This window comes from Glandiceps talaboti, chromosome 7 (genome assembly GCF_964340395.1).
Source record: "Glandiceps talaboti chromosome 7, keGlaTala1.1, whole genome shotgun sequence".
Lineage (NCBI taxonomy): Eukaryota > Metazoa > Hemichordata > Enteropneusta > Spengelidae > Glandiceps > Glandiceps talaboti.
Window position 1 is genome coordinate 23846659 of NC_135555.1, and position 17029 is coordinate 23863687.

The 17029-nt window shown below is 35.8% G+C and overlaps 1 protein-coding gene across 1 annotated transcript in view; it reads right to left on the minus strand.

Moving 5' to 3' along the window:
- Positions 1 to 3108: 3108 nt before the first annotated feature.
- LOC144437584 (dynein axonemal heavy chain 5-like) overlaps positions 3109 to 17029 on the minus strand; it is an 83541-nt gene continuing 69620 nt past the window's right edge. The window contains exons 58-72 of the mRNA XM_078126552.1: positions 16593 to 16748; positions 15849 to 16004; positions 15446 to 15628; positions 14856 to 14960; positions 13790 to 14043; positions 12926 to 13116; positions 12302 to 12589; positions 10832 to 11061; positions 9911 to 10063; positions 9409 to 9681; positions 8267 to 8529; positions 7028 to 7184; positions 6189 to 6341; positions 5392 to 5604; positions 3109 to 4958 (exon numbers count right to left, since the gene is read on the minus strand). Of these exons, the coding sequence (XP_077982678.1) occupies positions 4572 to 4958; positions 5392 to 5604; positions 6189 to 6341; positions 7028 to 7184; positions 8267 to 8529; positions 9409 to 9681; positions 9911 to 10063; positions 10832 to 11061; positions 12302 to 12589; positions 12926 to 13116; positions 13790 to 14043; positions 14856 to 14960; positions 15446 to 15628; positions 15849 to 16004; positions 16593 to 16748 (3162 nt within the window). The 3' untranslated portion in view covers positions 3109 to 4571. The remainder of the gene's footprint in view (positions 4959 to 5391; positions 5605 to 6188; positions 6342 to 7027; positions 7185 to 8266; positions 8530 to 9408; positions 9682 to 9910; positions 10064 to 10831; positions 11062 to 12301; positions 12590 to 12925; positions 13117 to 13789; positions 14044 to 14855; positions 14961 to 15445; positions 15629 to 15848; positions 16005 to 16592; positions 16749 to 17029) is intronic.

Here is a 17029-nt window from a genome sequence, read left to right on the forward strand (position 1 = left end):
CACTTACATGGCATGTTCTGTAACTAGTGTGGGAGCTAGGTAATACATGTATTATATGTTTAATTTTATGTATAGTTATGTTTGAACCCTTACACGAAGTAATATTTAAACAATTTATGAAAGAAACAGAGACAAGAACAAATATATATATGTTCCACAGGCTAACGAAACTGACTGGTCCCTGACGTGTGTTTGAAAGTGTTTGTCATGATTTGACAAGTGTCCTGGTTGGAGAGGTACGAGCAGGTTGAACAGTATACTCGAATCTGTGCATCATTTCCCTGCCAAGACATTTTTTTTCTAGCAGCAGTGGTCCATCTTTTTTTCCATCACCCACTCATATCCGGATTTTTTTTTTCAAGCAAATCCATTTGGCTGGTGTATTATTTGGATGGCCCCTTGATAATCATGGGAAATTTGATGGCCTCCCCCTGAGAGTACTTGGTTTTTTTTCACGACCCCCCCCCCCCCCCATGCATACATTCATACACAAAACACACGACATATATAGTATACATATATACAAAATATATACCAACGATGAATTTCACCCAATATGTTTGAACATGGAAGTATAACCATGGTTTGAATTTACTGCCTTCAGGGTCACGGTATAGAGCAATTAAATCAAGGACAAATCGTTTCTGTAACAGTTTTTACCTCACGGCCGTTAAACACATATGATTTCCATGTATCTAGTGTATCCGTAAATCACGATAAAAACTAGGAAGATTGTATACCATTTCCATGTATAATCAAACTAATAACGATATCTTTCCCGTTAAAGACTGGTCAGCTTCTTCGGCCTAGTGGGGGGTGGGGTGGTAGGGGCCTAGGGGGTTGCACTGTTTTTGAAATTGGCAGTGGGGGGGGGGGGTCATCCTGTTTTGATAATTGTGGATATGGGGGGGGGGCATTGAGTTTTGGATTGTGATGGAAGAAACAAATCCATTTCTACAATCATGGCATATAACCTGTTCTAAACTGTGGTATTTGTTTTTGTCCCTGTTTCTTATACACAAATTCTATAATATTATTTCACGTATGAGTTTAATTAATATAACTTCAAGTAAGAGTTCAAAACATAACTCTACATATACCACATGTCACATACATATACAATGTATTACCTAGCTACCACACTAGTTACAGAACATGTCATGTAAATACTTAATTTGCTGTTTCACAATCAATGCTTCACATGTATTGCACTTTGGGGCATAAGTTGAATATTCCCTAAAGGTTATCTTCATGGGTAGTTTATAAAAGAAGTTAATCTTGAAATTGTTCCACACTAATATTACTCTTCCACAGTGTTCCCTCTACAATATTTGCGCTCTTTTTTGGCAATGTCTCTGCCTGCTCTCAAACTCAAATTTCATGTTTGCGCAACCTTAGGGACCGGTCAGTTTCTCCAGCCTGGGGGGTCGGGGTTGGATTCTTAAATCAGGGCAACAAAAAGTCACTGACCCCCCACCCCCATCTGTAAAACCAAAAACAGGCTGAACCCCCCCCCCCCAGATCACTTAATTCCAAAACATGATGACCCCCCGCTCCCCCCATATATAATATTCACACGACATGTATTTTTTTATCATGACTCTGTGTGGACTACTTTATAAGATCCCGGGTTAGCACTATCATAATTATAATTATTGACTACACGGTAAATATATTCCAAAAGGAGTTTAATAGCATCTTGGCAGTGAAAGGTAGGGGGAAAGCTTGAGAAGGGAATATGTACATCTCTTATGGGGGGTCCTAGGGGGTCTCCCCCTAGAAGCCCGGGAGGTTTTTAACTCTGAAAAGTCAATTTTGAGACTATTCAGACATTTTTCAGACAATAATTTCCAAAGCCTTACAAGACAACACCAACATGTAAAAAGCAACTACATGGGGTTGAAATACTTTTGAAATATACTTTGATAGCATCTTGACAGTAAGAGGGGAAGAGCTTAAGACTGGGATATGTCCACACCTCATGTGGGGGGGGGGGGGGTCCAAGGGGGTCTCCCTCTAGAAGCCCTGGAGGATTTTTACTCTTAAAGCCAATATTTAGGCTACTCAGACCCTCTCAAGCAATAACTTAATCCATACTTGACAAGGCAAGCCATTGGGACTGTCTTTTATTTCAAAAAGAAAACAGAAAAAAAAAGGAAAGCTTTGGGTATGAGAGGTCCCGGGTTCACTTCCCGGCCAATCAGATTGCTTTTAAAATATTTTTTTTTAATGAGTTAAATTTGTGTGTGATTTTACTTATGTGTGCAACACAGGCAACAGCAAGTATATTTCCTTTGTAATTTATTCTCTTTACTTTGGAGTAAAACCATAGACCCTTTTTTTCCCCCTCTTGTTTCCTTTATCTGGCTTATTGAATAATTAAATAACAATTTCCAGGGGTAGTAGATTGATGGGGAGGGGTTACCTTGTTTTTCAAATTTGGAAGTAGGATATGTCTTGTTTTAAAATTGGGCGGGGGGGGGGGGGGTTCGTTGTGTTTTGGATTATAATAGAAGAACTTTTCAATGGCAACACTAGGTAAAGCATAACTGAGGTCACAAGCGTATTTTATTGGGCCACCCCTACTAGTGGCTTTTATATAGCGCTTTCCAACTCTGTGCTCAAACCACTTTACAATTATTACCCATGGTTCAGATCTATATCGGCACAACAGCCCTTTATACTTCCTCAACTCCCTGAGGAGCATACAATCCATTGCAGCCTTTATAAGCGCATAGGATTAAAGCATTCACATTGCAACCTCTATCCTACCAGATCCCTAATTATACAGCTGGGTTGACTGAGGTACAGTGGTGGTTCAAATCTTGCTCAAGGACATTAGCCATTCAGAAACAAACGGCAGCGATGGGGCTCGAACCTACAACCTGCAGATTTCAAGCCGGCCACTCTAACCATTCACCCATCATGACTCCACAGTAGTTGGTAAGGAAGTAAACTTAACTGAGTTCCCCAGGGTATCAAAATGGTGGCATAAATTATGGAAATGTATGCTAATCTACCATATTTATCCCTTGTTACCATGGTTACCAAACATGGAATATTTGATGCTGACAGAATAACAAGTTAACACAATATAAAATACTCGTCTCATTATACACAGACTTTATTCATCTATAGTACAAAGAAAAATACATTTATTTTCAACTCTTGCTACACTGTGCAATAATCACAACTATTGTGTACTCTTATTAGAAATGATAAAACTAAGATTTACATAGGATGAAGTACTTCTACTACTACACAGTTTTATGGAATTGCAAAACAAGAAGTATCAAAATCTCACCACCTGTATGCAAAACTCCACATGGTAGTCATGGTGTTATATTAAGTACAGACATGGATAAGACATACTGAATATACATCACACACAATACCTTACACAAAATTATGATGCAATCATCTCTGTTGTCATGGTAACAAAATCCAATGCCATTTCTGATCTGAACATTAAATATAAAGAAGTATTCCTGATTTTAGCATGTCGGACCATTGAACTATTGCACAGCGTGAGATTACCATGATAAGCTAAGATCCATCCTAAAATGGACACCAGTTGTGTGGACGCTAAGTGTGAAGAGAACAATTTTTGTTGCAAATCAAAGTACACGTACATGAAATCACTCAAACCATTGCCATGTCAAAGCTTGTTCCTGTGACCTTTGTTCTCCATGACTGGAGAGGAGATTTCTTGAACAAACTAACAGCAAAAGTTCACATTTTTCTTTGTGTGCAACATACTATGTTAAATGAAGAATTCATACAATGTCTTAATATCAATTTATCTTTACCTTTGTTTACCAACTGACATAATTAGTTATTTATTTCTGAAAATATCAACTTTGAAAATGTTTACTAGAAATGGTCAAGAAATTAGGACAAGATTTTAGTGTGCATAAAATCACAATTACACTTTTATTAATTCAAATATACTGTCTCCTCTCTGACATATATTCTATATCTTTACATGACTCTCAGACATATTAGGTATTTGTGCAAAATACTAGCATTTGTGCAGTTCCAAATATACATATATATAATATACAAATGTCAATTCTTTTACATACAGGAAAAAAATGGTTGTCAAAGGATTTTAAAAAGAGAATCATGTTTGGTATCTAGACACTGAAGGCTGGAGAAGGATTCTGAATGAATGGATGGATGGATATCAATGGATTGGGAGGACGGAACAGTAATTTACAGTTATTTTACTAACACTATAAAAGATTCCAGCATTGAATGATACTAAATAGGATTGCATGGACAAGGAAATAATGAATTAAAAAATAAAAATATGTAATATTTGACATATCATTATTGAATCGTTAACTACCTTGTACTTTAACTAGGTTCCATGCTATAACAATTTAATTCCAATTACCAATGTTTCTAGTACATGTTGGAATAAATATCACTTGTACAAGAAAATTATCTATTTTAGATTCTCTAAAATTATCATAGGTAGTGTTTCATACATTAGGAAATTTGATACTATACAACAAACAATGTTCGCTTCAACTCAGTATTGCAGTTTGATTGATATAGTTATACATTTACTTGACATCACAGAGCAATGCCACACCACGGAGTATCCAATGATCAGGATTTTGTGACGTTTTCAGATCAACAGATGCAATGTATGTCAGGTCTGTTCTTGTAGGTTTCTTGTAGACTGGACATTGATACATTCTTTGATCACGTCCTGCAGTACTATTGATGGCAAATATGTGTATGACTGGTAAAGTCTCAAAGAGAACTTTGACCTTAGGTTCTATAAGACAAGAACGCCGCCTGTCCCATCCTGCACCCTCAAGGAAAAGACCATACACATAAACACCCTCTGCTGGTGGTGTAGTGATATCATCTCTCATGAAACGAGTCACATCATTGGCAAGTACCACACTATCTAGAGCCCATCCTTTGTGTGCCCTTGTCACTTCCTGTATACAAAAATATATGGAAATAAGATATTTAGCTTATATAATGTCACTTCCTGCATATAACAATTCATGGTCCTGGTGACAACAGTAAGTAAATATGTCAGTTTGAAGATCTCATGAATATGTACTAGTAAGTTACACCAATGATTCACAAGGTGACTGTCAGTGATATTGCAGGTCCATGTGAAGAATACGATATAGAACTGAGAAAGATCCATATTTCTACAAATTACATCAACAGAGTTACGCAGTTCTTGTAGATTCAAATGTGCAAATATGTATACATTGTCACTAGCAACAAAGTTTAAAACTAGTTACATTATTTGATTCCTTGTGTATACACTAGTATTGTACTGTAAGAATTCTATACCTGTCTCATAGCAGTCAGGAAACCTTGTGTATACACTAGTATGGTACTGTAAGAATTCTATACCTGTCTCATAGCAGTCAGGAAACCTTGTGGATTAAAGAATCCAGTCATCCAGAAAGTATTAGGTCTGCCTTCAAAGCACCAACTTCTGAATTGTGTTTCTCTCTCAATAAGCTCGGTAAACCAGAAACCAAGTGTTGATGAAACCCAGGAGATCTTTTTCCACTTAGCAGGAATACGGGCATCATACATACAATCCAATGCATCTCTTAATGCCTAGTGTACAATCAAAATTAAATCTTAGTATTATTATTGTACGTACAATAACAAACTTTTTGCAATTTATTGAGTTACAAACAAGGACTTGGTGTATGTTATTTCACATTGTTTTTTCAAGTAGAAAAACACAGTAAAGTTGTTTTATCAATTGAAATTCCAAAATAAATACCCAATTCTCATCCATATGGCCACTTTTAAGACTGAAAATTAGGTGAAGTTCATGTGTATAGTACATGAGTTAAGCGTCCGTACAGAAATTAGGATTTAATTCACGAGAAATAACCAGTGTACAAAATTGTAAAATGTGTAAATGTGACTGGTTCTAGCAAATACTCAGGTATCTTTCAACATTCAGATATTGATAGCAGTCCTCAACAAATATTTTAATTTTTTATTTTCAACATACAGCTTTCAGAATACCGGTAGTTGTCATATTTCCAGGTCATCTGCACAATACAGTCTACACACCCCCCAAATCTTCCATGACCATCCCTCACCCCAAAAGAAAAACAAACAAAAACAACAATAAAAAACAAAGAAAAAAAATAGAATTTTTGTTAGTTTGTTTCAAAATAACATACCTCATTCATAATAATTGTGCCATCAATTGCCAACTTCAGATCCTGCAATGTGTTTCGAACCAACGAAATGACACGTTGCATACGATCAATTTCTTGTCGTAGGAAAATGTTCATTGGTTGAAGGGCACCCATCTTCTGAAGACGTTCCCTGACCTTTTTCAAAAAAAATGAAAATGAGTTAAAATATGACAACCATGGCAAGAGAACTGACAGAGGAACTTCAGATACTACTACAACTCTGTGGTACTACCTTATTTGGAAACAGTACTACCTTATTTGGAAACAGTATTACCTTATTTGGAACTAATGCTATATTGTTTTCAAAATTGCATGAAATCTAAGGTGTGTGCTATGAAAATCATTATTTATACAAGTACCACATTAATATTCATATATGGTTACCAAAACCTCATCAATTCTAGTCATTACCCAAAACAAATATTTTAAAAATTTGTTTAAATTGAGTGATCAATACACTGACTGACACCACAAAGACAAAACCTTCCCTTGCAGAAGGTAAAATAATATAATGATGAAAGGTTTTCATACAGAGTTTTCCCAAACAGTGCTCTAAGTGTTTTACAATGTATTACCTGGCATGAACCTATAATTTTCTAATTACTTCCTAGAGAATATACAATCTATAGCAACCTCTGTAAGCATACCAATGAATAGTGCACCTTAAGTACCAAATTATACATTGCAACTAGTTTGACATGTTCACAGTTGTGGTTTAAATCATGCCCATGAATATAAACAAATGGCAGTGATGAGGCTTCAACCAACAACTATCAGAGTTCAAGCTAGCCATTCTAACTATTCACCCACCATGTACTTACCTCATATGGTATATAATCGTCAGGTAGTTTTTCCAACATATCATCAGCCAATCTTTGTACATACGACTCTCTAGTCTCTCCACCACCACCAGAACTGTCTTTAGGCTGGATATTGAGAATAGTATCTAACACATGTCTGGCTGTATTACTCTGGTATCTACAGGGAAAAGAGTACCGTACACTTGTATAAATACCATGACAGTGTTGATATTGTAATTTTACTAAGTATGCCATGCCGTCCATGTACATACACCTTGACGTACATTTCTATTTTGTTCTTGGTATGTATCTCACAACAAATATTGACATTACCTTTATCTAAATATGAAACAAACTGAGAATTCATCATCTTAGTATAGAGACTAAAAGTAATCAATACCCAAGATTAGGTCTACAGGAAAAGTCAATTTTCAAGTTTAATAACAACATGATCAACATTTATGCATATTTTTTCAGTCAAATAAAAGGCAAACACTTTTGTGAAACTTTGATATGGCATAATAATGTTGGTTTTTATATAGTGACATTAGTGCTTTCCCACTCTGTGCTCAAAGCGATTTACAATTATTACCCCTGGCTCGGATCTATAGCAACACAACAGCCCTTTATACGTCCTCAGTTCCCCGAGGAGCATACAATCCATTGCAGCCTTTATAAGCATATAGGATTAAAGCATTCACATTGCAACCTCTATCCTACCAGGTCCCTAATTATACAGCTGGGTTGACTGAGGCACAGTCATGGTTCAAATCTTGCCCAAGGACTTTAGCCATTCAGAAACAAATGGCAGCAATGGGGCTTGAACCTGCAACCTGCAGATTCCAAGCCAGCCACACTAACCATTCAACCATCATGACTTCACATAATATACAAAGACAGGATATATGGATGGTGAGGATCTATTGTTGTAGCCCCTTCAGCTGCTAATCTTGATGAACGATGTGTACCTAATGTACATTCATCAGGTCAGTAAAATATAGTAATAATAAGTTCTTGTCCCATGACTCGTAAGTAGACTTGTTATTATTCGTAAGTAATAAAAACAACTGAACCCTTAGTTTCGGTACAAGAACTTATTATTACGATGTGTACCTAATGTCACATTTCCCATGGCACTACTCTGGATTTAACAATGGGAGATTATTGCTGTAGCCTCCTATTCCAGAATAAAAAGTGGGAAAGCTATTCCATTGATAGTTTTACCAATGTAGAAGTCTTAGAGTTGAGAGTGTAACTTACGTGATATCAGCATTTGGGTGAAGACCAAAGGCTTCAGGTGAATCACTAGGTGGAAGGTTGCCGATGAAATCTACATATTGTTGAATATTATTACATTTTGGAATATTGTAGCCTTTGTAGAAATTAAAGTTGGATTGAAACATCTGTTCACTAAACCACACTCTGGCAAATGTGTTGAGAAGTCGTTTGTCAAAGTCATCAGTGACACGACCACCATACTGTACTTCTCCAATCATATAACGTACTGTGTTCCATGATACACCCTGTAAATTGTCAAAAAATCAATTATTGTAGTAAAATATCAATATTTATTTTCATTTTGCAGTGTTTGCATAGTTAATTGAATTATAATAAAATCTAGCATGATATACATTTTTTTAGCACAACAGAACTGAGGTTTAGAAGTGCTATAGGCATGGTAAAATGCGTGTGTGTGTGTGTATGTATGTGTGTGCAAATGTGTGTGTGTTGTGCCACATGAATATGAACAACTTAACTCAAAACTCAGTCCCAGACCGATTGCCTTGGTATTTTGAGGAGACATTACTTAGGTTTTAATGGAAAATTGTTGAAATGAAAATGATCAATTCAAATCATAGATGTGGTTTTTTGGGGATAAAAAATGTGACTTTTTGTGAAAAACTTTAAACTCCAAAATTATTGGGCAGATTAGCCTGAAATGAGGTGGGAATGCTTTAGGGATGTGTAGATGAAAGTTATTCATGACATGATGATCTCATCAGTAATATGCAAATTGAGTTGAAAAATGTGACTTTTTGGTCTTTAATTAACAACAGGGATGGGTATGAATCAACTTGCCTAGACAGAATAATGTCATACCTGTCAAACCCTCATAAACTTACATCATCTATTAGTACCCAAACTCTTCAGCTGTACTCAATGCCATTTGATCCGTGTGTGTGTGTGTGTGTATGTATGTATGTATGTATGTATGTATGTATGTATGTATGTATGTATGTATGTATGATGGTTAGTTTTATTTATTGTAAGGGATGTATGCATCCACCTGCTTTGCTTCACAGATTGTACATGTTAAACTCTTCAAGGAAACCAACTTTGATGTGACACTTGAATTCAAGCTGTGTTTATACTCAGTTGACTAACATTTTCAAAGTGCTTACCTTCTTAATATCCATATCATCTAAATGATTTTGTACAAACTGTACAGTGGCATTGAAATCTGCTGTGTTGAACTCATAGGGAATGTTCCAGCCAAGTGGACCAAACTTTCTTCGTTCTTGTACAGTGGTATGAAGGAATGCTACAGCATACAGAATTGGTTTCCATTGTGGCATGTTAGAGACATCAAGTGTGTCTTGTGACAGGGAGTTATAGGTTCTCTTTAAGCCTGCCTTGATACCCTCTGGTGGTTCATTGGTGTATTTGATTGACATCTAGTAATGGTAACAAATCAAACTGTTAGTGATCAAGGAATGTGCTTCAGAGACCAGTTTATTTTGAAAATAACCACAACCACGTAAAAAGTTTGATATATAAATGCTCTTTCCTGGTTCTTTTCAAATCAATAAAGGAATTGAGTGCTTACTATCTAGTTTTTTTTAAAGGAATTTGTTCTAGAAATAGGACAAAATGTATGTGAGATGAGTGAGTATCAAAGCATACCTGTAGTAAAGTAATTGGGAATTTAGGATGAGGTTCGGTGGTAATCCAACAACGGAAGGCATCATGAATACTTTCTGTCTCCAAAATAGAGTCCATCAACTCTTGTAAGAAGTCCAGAGACAAGTGACAATTCTGAAGTAACAGCCATCCACCCTGTAAGACAAAAACAACAAATAGAAATATTGATATACTGTGTAACATCTCACAACTATCAAATCTGGTTTAAGATAATAATACCTGATAAGTTATTTATGCAATACTGATCATGAACAAAGTATACATTTTTTTTGATCATATAAAGTGACAATTGACCAGTTCATAAAGACTATTGTTACTGTACAGATTGACCCCTTAATATCATAATTCAGTACACAAGGTAGACATAAGTGGTCCCTGGTTGATCATTTCATATAAAGGCCCAGCACCCTTGTCTAGGTGCTAGACCCTTGGGTACCGATGGTAATTCTGCTAGCTTTAAAAGCAATCAGGTCACATAGCACCAAAGACACTGTTGAGGGCTTGCCTAAGACTGGAACTGTCATCCTCAGCTTTTGTTCAGCAACCTCTCAAGCCTAAATCCAAGGTCTTGTTACAAGACTACATTGACCCACACGCCATTTAGAACAAAACAATATGGAATATATACTCTGGTGGTACTGCGTCACGACAACGCATGTCTATGTCGCTACAATGTACGTCTACATCACCGGTTCTGCTGTGTTCGAAATATGAGTCAAAACGTCTAGCGACTCGTAGTGACAAAATAAATAATATTTAAATACACCCTGGTTTTGAAATTTTCCTGACTGATTTGGACATGGACATAACCAAACATACTATCGCTATATTCTGTGTATCCTGGGTAACACAACATACTATGTTTTGTGTATCTAGGGTAACACAACATACAAAATGACTTACATTAGTCATACAATTCTGGAGAAGTCTTCTGGCATGTACTTCTTGTCCCTGACCCATAGATATGGCACGGCATTCCAGTTTATGACGTTTTGCTAAAGATTCAATTTGCATGGTTGGATCACTACCCATAGAAAGTAGACACACTAGTGGATTTCTGGTGTCAGATTCTTCCCACATCTTCTGAAGGTCAAGGATGAAACTCTCTGCAAATTGCTCACCAATTGCCTCACCTGTAAAAATCAGTAAATTATGTACATGTACATTGAAATAAAAGTAATGTGTTGGTGTGTATTGTAGAATGCAGACTGTACATTATCAATTACTATTTTCTGACTGAATTTACAAATGGTAGTACACATGGGATTTCTAACAGATTATTACACCTCAACGTTCTTACACAAGCTGTCATTGGTCAGAATCGAATCACATGACCTACTTTAAATAGACTACTGCCTGCACAGTGATATTGCCCGCGCATGCACAAACGTGCCCGCTGGATTTATTTCGACCGTTGGAAATGCACCTTGAAAGGGAAACTATTCTATCGATGACGAATGATGATGAATGAAGAGTAGCTATGTGAATGATTGGACGAATGATGAGTGGACGGTGTAATAAAATTAATAACACATGTGCTCGGGAAATATCACAATTTAATGCCTGCCCTCAGGCTGGCACTCTTTACCAAAATTTTGATGATGCCGTCACCTTCAGCTTGGGCATCATCAAAATCTTGGTAAAGAGTGCCAACCCTTGTGAAGGCACTAAACTGTGATATTGCCCTCGCTGGCATGTGTTATTATTTAAATATATTTTTGATCTATGCCATCAGTAGATTTAGTAAAGAACACACTGATAATGGTAATGATGCACCTATTTACATTTTTTTTCCATCTCCTCTCCTGTTATCAAAAGACAACAAAAGTGTGTAATTGATATCCATAAGTTGATTTGCATTGGTTGACTTGACTCTCCTTATATTGTTATCACTATGATTAGTATCCAAATCTGTCTCCTCATATATTTATGATGTTCATTGCAATAAACATGACAGTGGAATGAGTTAATCACTGCGACCAATCAAATGACAAGACATACAAGCAGTTCATTGTAGTAATGTCAGATCAATTGATTGGCCATCAGATATGGGATTTATAGTATAGGGTGTTCTTCTACTGTTTTAAGCATGGTATTTTAATATCACCACCAGTCAAATACTTAGTACTTATCACATCTCAAACTAATCTTCTCTTTGACTTGACCCACTAAACAGCTGTTCATTTGTCTTGGTTAATGATCATCATCTTCTATGCCATAGATAAAGTTAATGTCTATAGGTAGCTGATTATACTGCCACCTAGAGGTCAGCTGTCACAATTATTCTGATAAGGATTGCTGACAAGGCTAGACCAATGGCCAATTATTCTTCAACACAAATGTACTACTGTTGATAACTCTACAGTTACTTACTAATATACTTCTTAGCTTGGGCCAGTGTTCTGTCAGGACACCAGGATCTGATTAAGAGAAGTCTTCTAAAGATGTCCAGTGAGTTATGATAACCATCAGGTACTATTTCTTCTTCAGGTGCTTCTTTGTCAAACCAGTGCTTCCAGGCTTTTTCATTGCGACCAACCTGGTTCAATATATCACTGAACTGTTTCAGTTTGCCCAACTCCACTAAGTTAAGCCATGTTAAGTCAAGAATCCATTTGGCTGCTTTCGGAGGGCACGCCTTCAGGTCCAATGATGCACCACCTGTATATACAAATAAAGACAGCTTTTAATTTCCTTAAACAAAAACAACGTTGTTAATTTCTCTAAAAGAGAATTGTTTATTTCTCTAAATATATAAAGTTCTTAATTATAAAAATACACAATGTAAAATGATGATCACATATATTGACTATGTGATCTGTGTTTACAGTTTCTTGTCTGATCTGCCCCCTCTTTCTTTTACTACAGTAATTACAGGACTCCTCTAAATCATTCTAAAACCTATGAATACTACAGTAACAGTAATTACAGGAATTGCTGTAAGTGTTTCACTTCTCATAATACTAGTGGTATATTTACTCCAACAGTGTGACTTACCTTTAATGAGTGTTTGGAACTCATCATGTTTGACACTTCCAGTTTGAAGACCAATCTTTAATGCCAACAGTAGAGAAAATGTGAATCTATCCACTTCATAGAGACCTCTAACAGCATATCTATACACATTGAGTGTCATGTACTCTATAATGTATGCAATACGTTTACTGGTGATAGGACTCTTAGTGGAGCTGTAGAAATACAAAGTATAGGTACATGTATAGAAGTATGCCAAAATAATATCTGAAGTTCTTAGTACACAACTTGTTTTAATAATGTGGTTTCTCATTCAATGAAAAAAATATTGTGAATCACTGAATCAAGCACTTGCTCAATTAATTATTCAACCTATCAACCTATCAATCAATCAATCAATCAATCAATCAATCAATCAATCAATCAATCAATCAATCAACCTATCAATCAATCAATCAATCAATCAGTTGATCAGTTTGTTGTAATTCACTGAATCAATTAATTAATCAACCAATCACCCAATCAATCACTCACTCACTCGCTCACTCACTCAATCGATCAATCAACTGATCAGTTGTTGACAATCACTGAATCAATTTAACAAGCAATTCTTCAGTATGTAAATGAACAAACAAAATTTACACATTATTAGTACTTTTCAATTATCGAATACATGAATTATCTATTGATCGTTCATTCAACCAACCAACCAACCAACCAACCAACCAACCAATCATTCATTTCACCATGTATTTACTTAATTAATATATCTATCCATCAGTTTGACTGAAACAATGTGGCCTGCGAACCATCTATCTTGCTATCATTCATTGACACAACAGTCACACTGGTGGTGGTGGTCATGGTATAACTGATAGTCATACTTACTTTGCCATGGACTGATCAAATAGACCCAAGAACTGCTTGAGTGATGTTTGATACATGTAGTTGACAAAACTCATTTCTACAATCAAGAAGTACAGAATACTGCCTCTCGTGGCAACTGGACGGAATTCTTCCCTGGCAGTATTGATCTTGATTTCTGTCTCAGCAGCAGTCTGTAGTTTCTGACTGACTTCCTCAGCTGTAGTTTTAGTTGTACTCAACACAGTGATAAGAGACTCATCGTCAACCAATGAACCCTACCAAATGTAAGGTCAAATAATATTACAAAATGCACAAGCTAAAATATTGACTTTGAACACAAAACATGGATTCTATAAAACCTGGTCGTTCTACATCACAACAACCCATGTCTACATCACTGGTTTTGTGACTGCAATAGGTGCCAAAACAGGCTAATTTGTCATTATTTTCCATAATTTATGCTTGAGGAGGTAGAGTCATATTATTCTTTGATATTTTTCTTCATTGAGTTGGAAAATACTCATGACCTATGGGTTTGTCACTACTCATTTAGCAACTAGTAATGACAAGGCCCTTTAGGTCACTCATATTTATCTTGGTTGAATGAAGACAAATACTGGGGAATAATATCTAACTATCTTTAAGAGTAAGTGCTACCTACAATACTGAGTGCAGTGTAGTCTTCAACAACTGTACTTTATGTCTACTTAGCAATAGGTACAATAGCTAGAAAAAGTAACTGGGCACCTAAACTTGGTAATGCTAGTATCTGTACAAAGAGAGAGTCATATATTGATGTTTCTACGTGAAGATGAGTTCCCTTCTGGTGATGTACCTTGAGATAAGTACCCTTCTGTGGATATTTATAATATAAAGACAATTCCCTATGATGATATAAATGAAGATATGTCCCTAAATATTGAAGTGCATCAAATTAGTGAAGAAAAATAACAGTGAACCAATGAGAATCAGTCTATGACTTGAGCCCATGGAATACAAGGTGAAAGGTCATGAACTTTGAACTCACTTTGACTATTCATTATTCAGAGATAATTGTTTGTTGTACTGTATGTATAACTGTACTCACCTTTGTATTGGTTAGTCTGAATAGTAGATTGTCTTCTAATTCTTTCATCTTTTTTTTATTGGCTGTCACATCTTCTATAAGTTTGGTACGTTCAGACTCCAGTTCCTGTAGTCAAAACCAGAACAAATCCAAAGTGAATTGATTAAAAGTGACAGACAGCTGGTGTTATAAGGGGTGATATGAAGTTATTACAAGGCTGCCACTGATTGGAAAACATACATACATATATTTTAACAATACAGCTTATTTCCTTTGTTTTCTAAACCAACCAGAATGAATATTATAAAGTGCTTCATATTAGTTGGTATTATATGCCATACTATACTGTATTAGAAATGGTATTATATGCCATACTGTACTGTATTAGAAATGGTATTATATGCCATACTGTACTGTATTAGAAATGGTATTATATGCCATACTGTATTAGAAATGGTATTATATGCCATACTGTATTAGAAATGGTATTATATGCCATACTGTACTGTATTAGAAATGGTATTGTATGCCATACTGTACTGTATTAGAAATGGTATTATATGCCATACTGTACTTTTAAAGAAATGCTATCAGCATAACTTAATACTTACACTTTTCTCTGTCAGGATGACTCTACCAAGTAACTGATCTTCTAAACCTTTCATTGTAACAGTGAAATCAATGATAGAGGTTCTAGCACTGATTTCTGGTGTGTAGGATGGATTGGCTAACTTGGTTGTAATGTAGATACAGAATCCATCCATTACATCACACTCCTTATCACCAACTTTAACCTGTGATAAGAATTAAACAATATGATTAGAATAACAGTGAACAATCACTATCTTACTGACTTGTTAAGTCCAAATTTTATCAAGTTGACAAGCTTAAACTGATTAAAATTACCAAACTAGTTAACAAGACAAAATTAGTTAACTAGTCTAGACTAGTTAACAACTCAAAGCTCTAAACTAACAAGTCCAAACAAGTCTATACTTCAACTAAAGTTCTCACCTTGAGTGTACTACCAGTTTTAATGAAATTCTTTTCTAAGACATTGTCCAGTGCAGGATCCAACTCTTCGTTGATGTCTTCAATCATCATTGCCCTACCCAGAGATAAACTATCCTCTAGATGATTTCTGAAGTATTTGTGATTAAGATTGGTAATCTGTTAACAAAAATATGCACATATAAACAAGGTACATCTGTGAACCTGTGCAGAATGATTTGCATATAAATGTGACGTACATCTGTGAACCTGTGCAGCATGATTTGCATATAAATGTGATGTACATCTGTGAACCTGTGCAGCATGATTTGCATATAAATGTGATGTACATCTGTGAACCTGTGCAGAATGATTTCCACATAAATATGACATACATCATTCTGTGAATGTGTGCAGCAACACAGTCCAATACTACAACTTTTATAACACTGTAACCACTTAAGGAATTTCTTCTGCCAATGTTTTACCACACACCACACTGCGTTACAGTAATCATGCTAATAGTACAGTGTACGGTTCACTCGTCATGTCGAAATGTCAAAAGCCAGCCTGATGTACACATGTAAAGCAAAGCTTAGTTTCTATGTACAATACATTGGTATTTAGAAGAAAAAAATAGCTGGAGAACTGACAAGAGTAAGAAGATAGTCTCTCTGGCTACCAGTTTCTAATGAAACTCCAGTCAACACCAATGTCTAGCTCCTCACAAACTCTTAACTTTAATTATGTGACATTTGATGTACATACCTGGAGCTCATTGTTGGCTTCCCTGTTCTTAATCCAGGCTTTTCCCTGGATTTGAGGATCAATAAGCAATGGATACCTGGATGCTTTTGTGACAATGATACCATTTTGAATAGACAATTCATCATTTGGTAGACCTTGAAGATTCCATTCAGCGATCTAAAAACATCAAATACATGTAAATGAAAATACTAAAAACATAGAAATATTCATCTCTGATATAATATCTTTGTGCTAATTTCTTGACATAATTACGGCAAACTAATGTCATCTACATATTTCTGTTCTGTACAGATATTTCAAACGATCTGTGATTGGAATTCAAAAAGAAAATTACTGTCGGGTAATGGGTAGCTCTTTGAATGAAATCATTTTGTTAACTATACCACCAGCTATTAAACTCATTGCCTACTGATTACAGCGATATGTGATAGTATCAA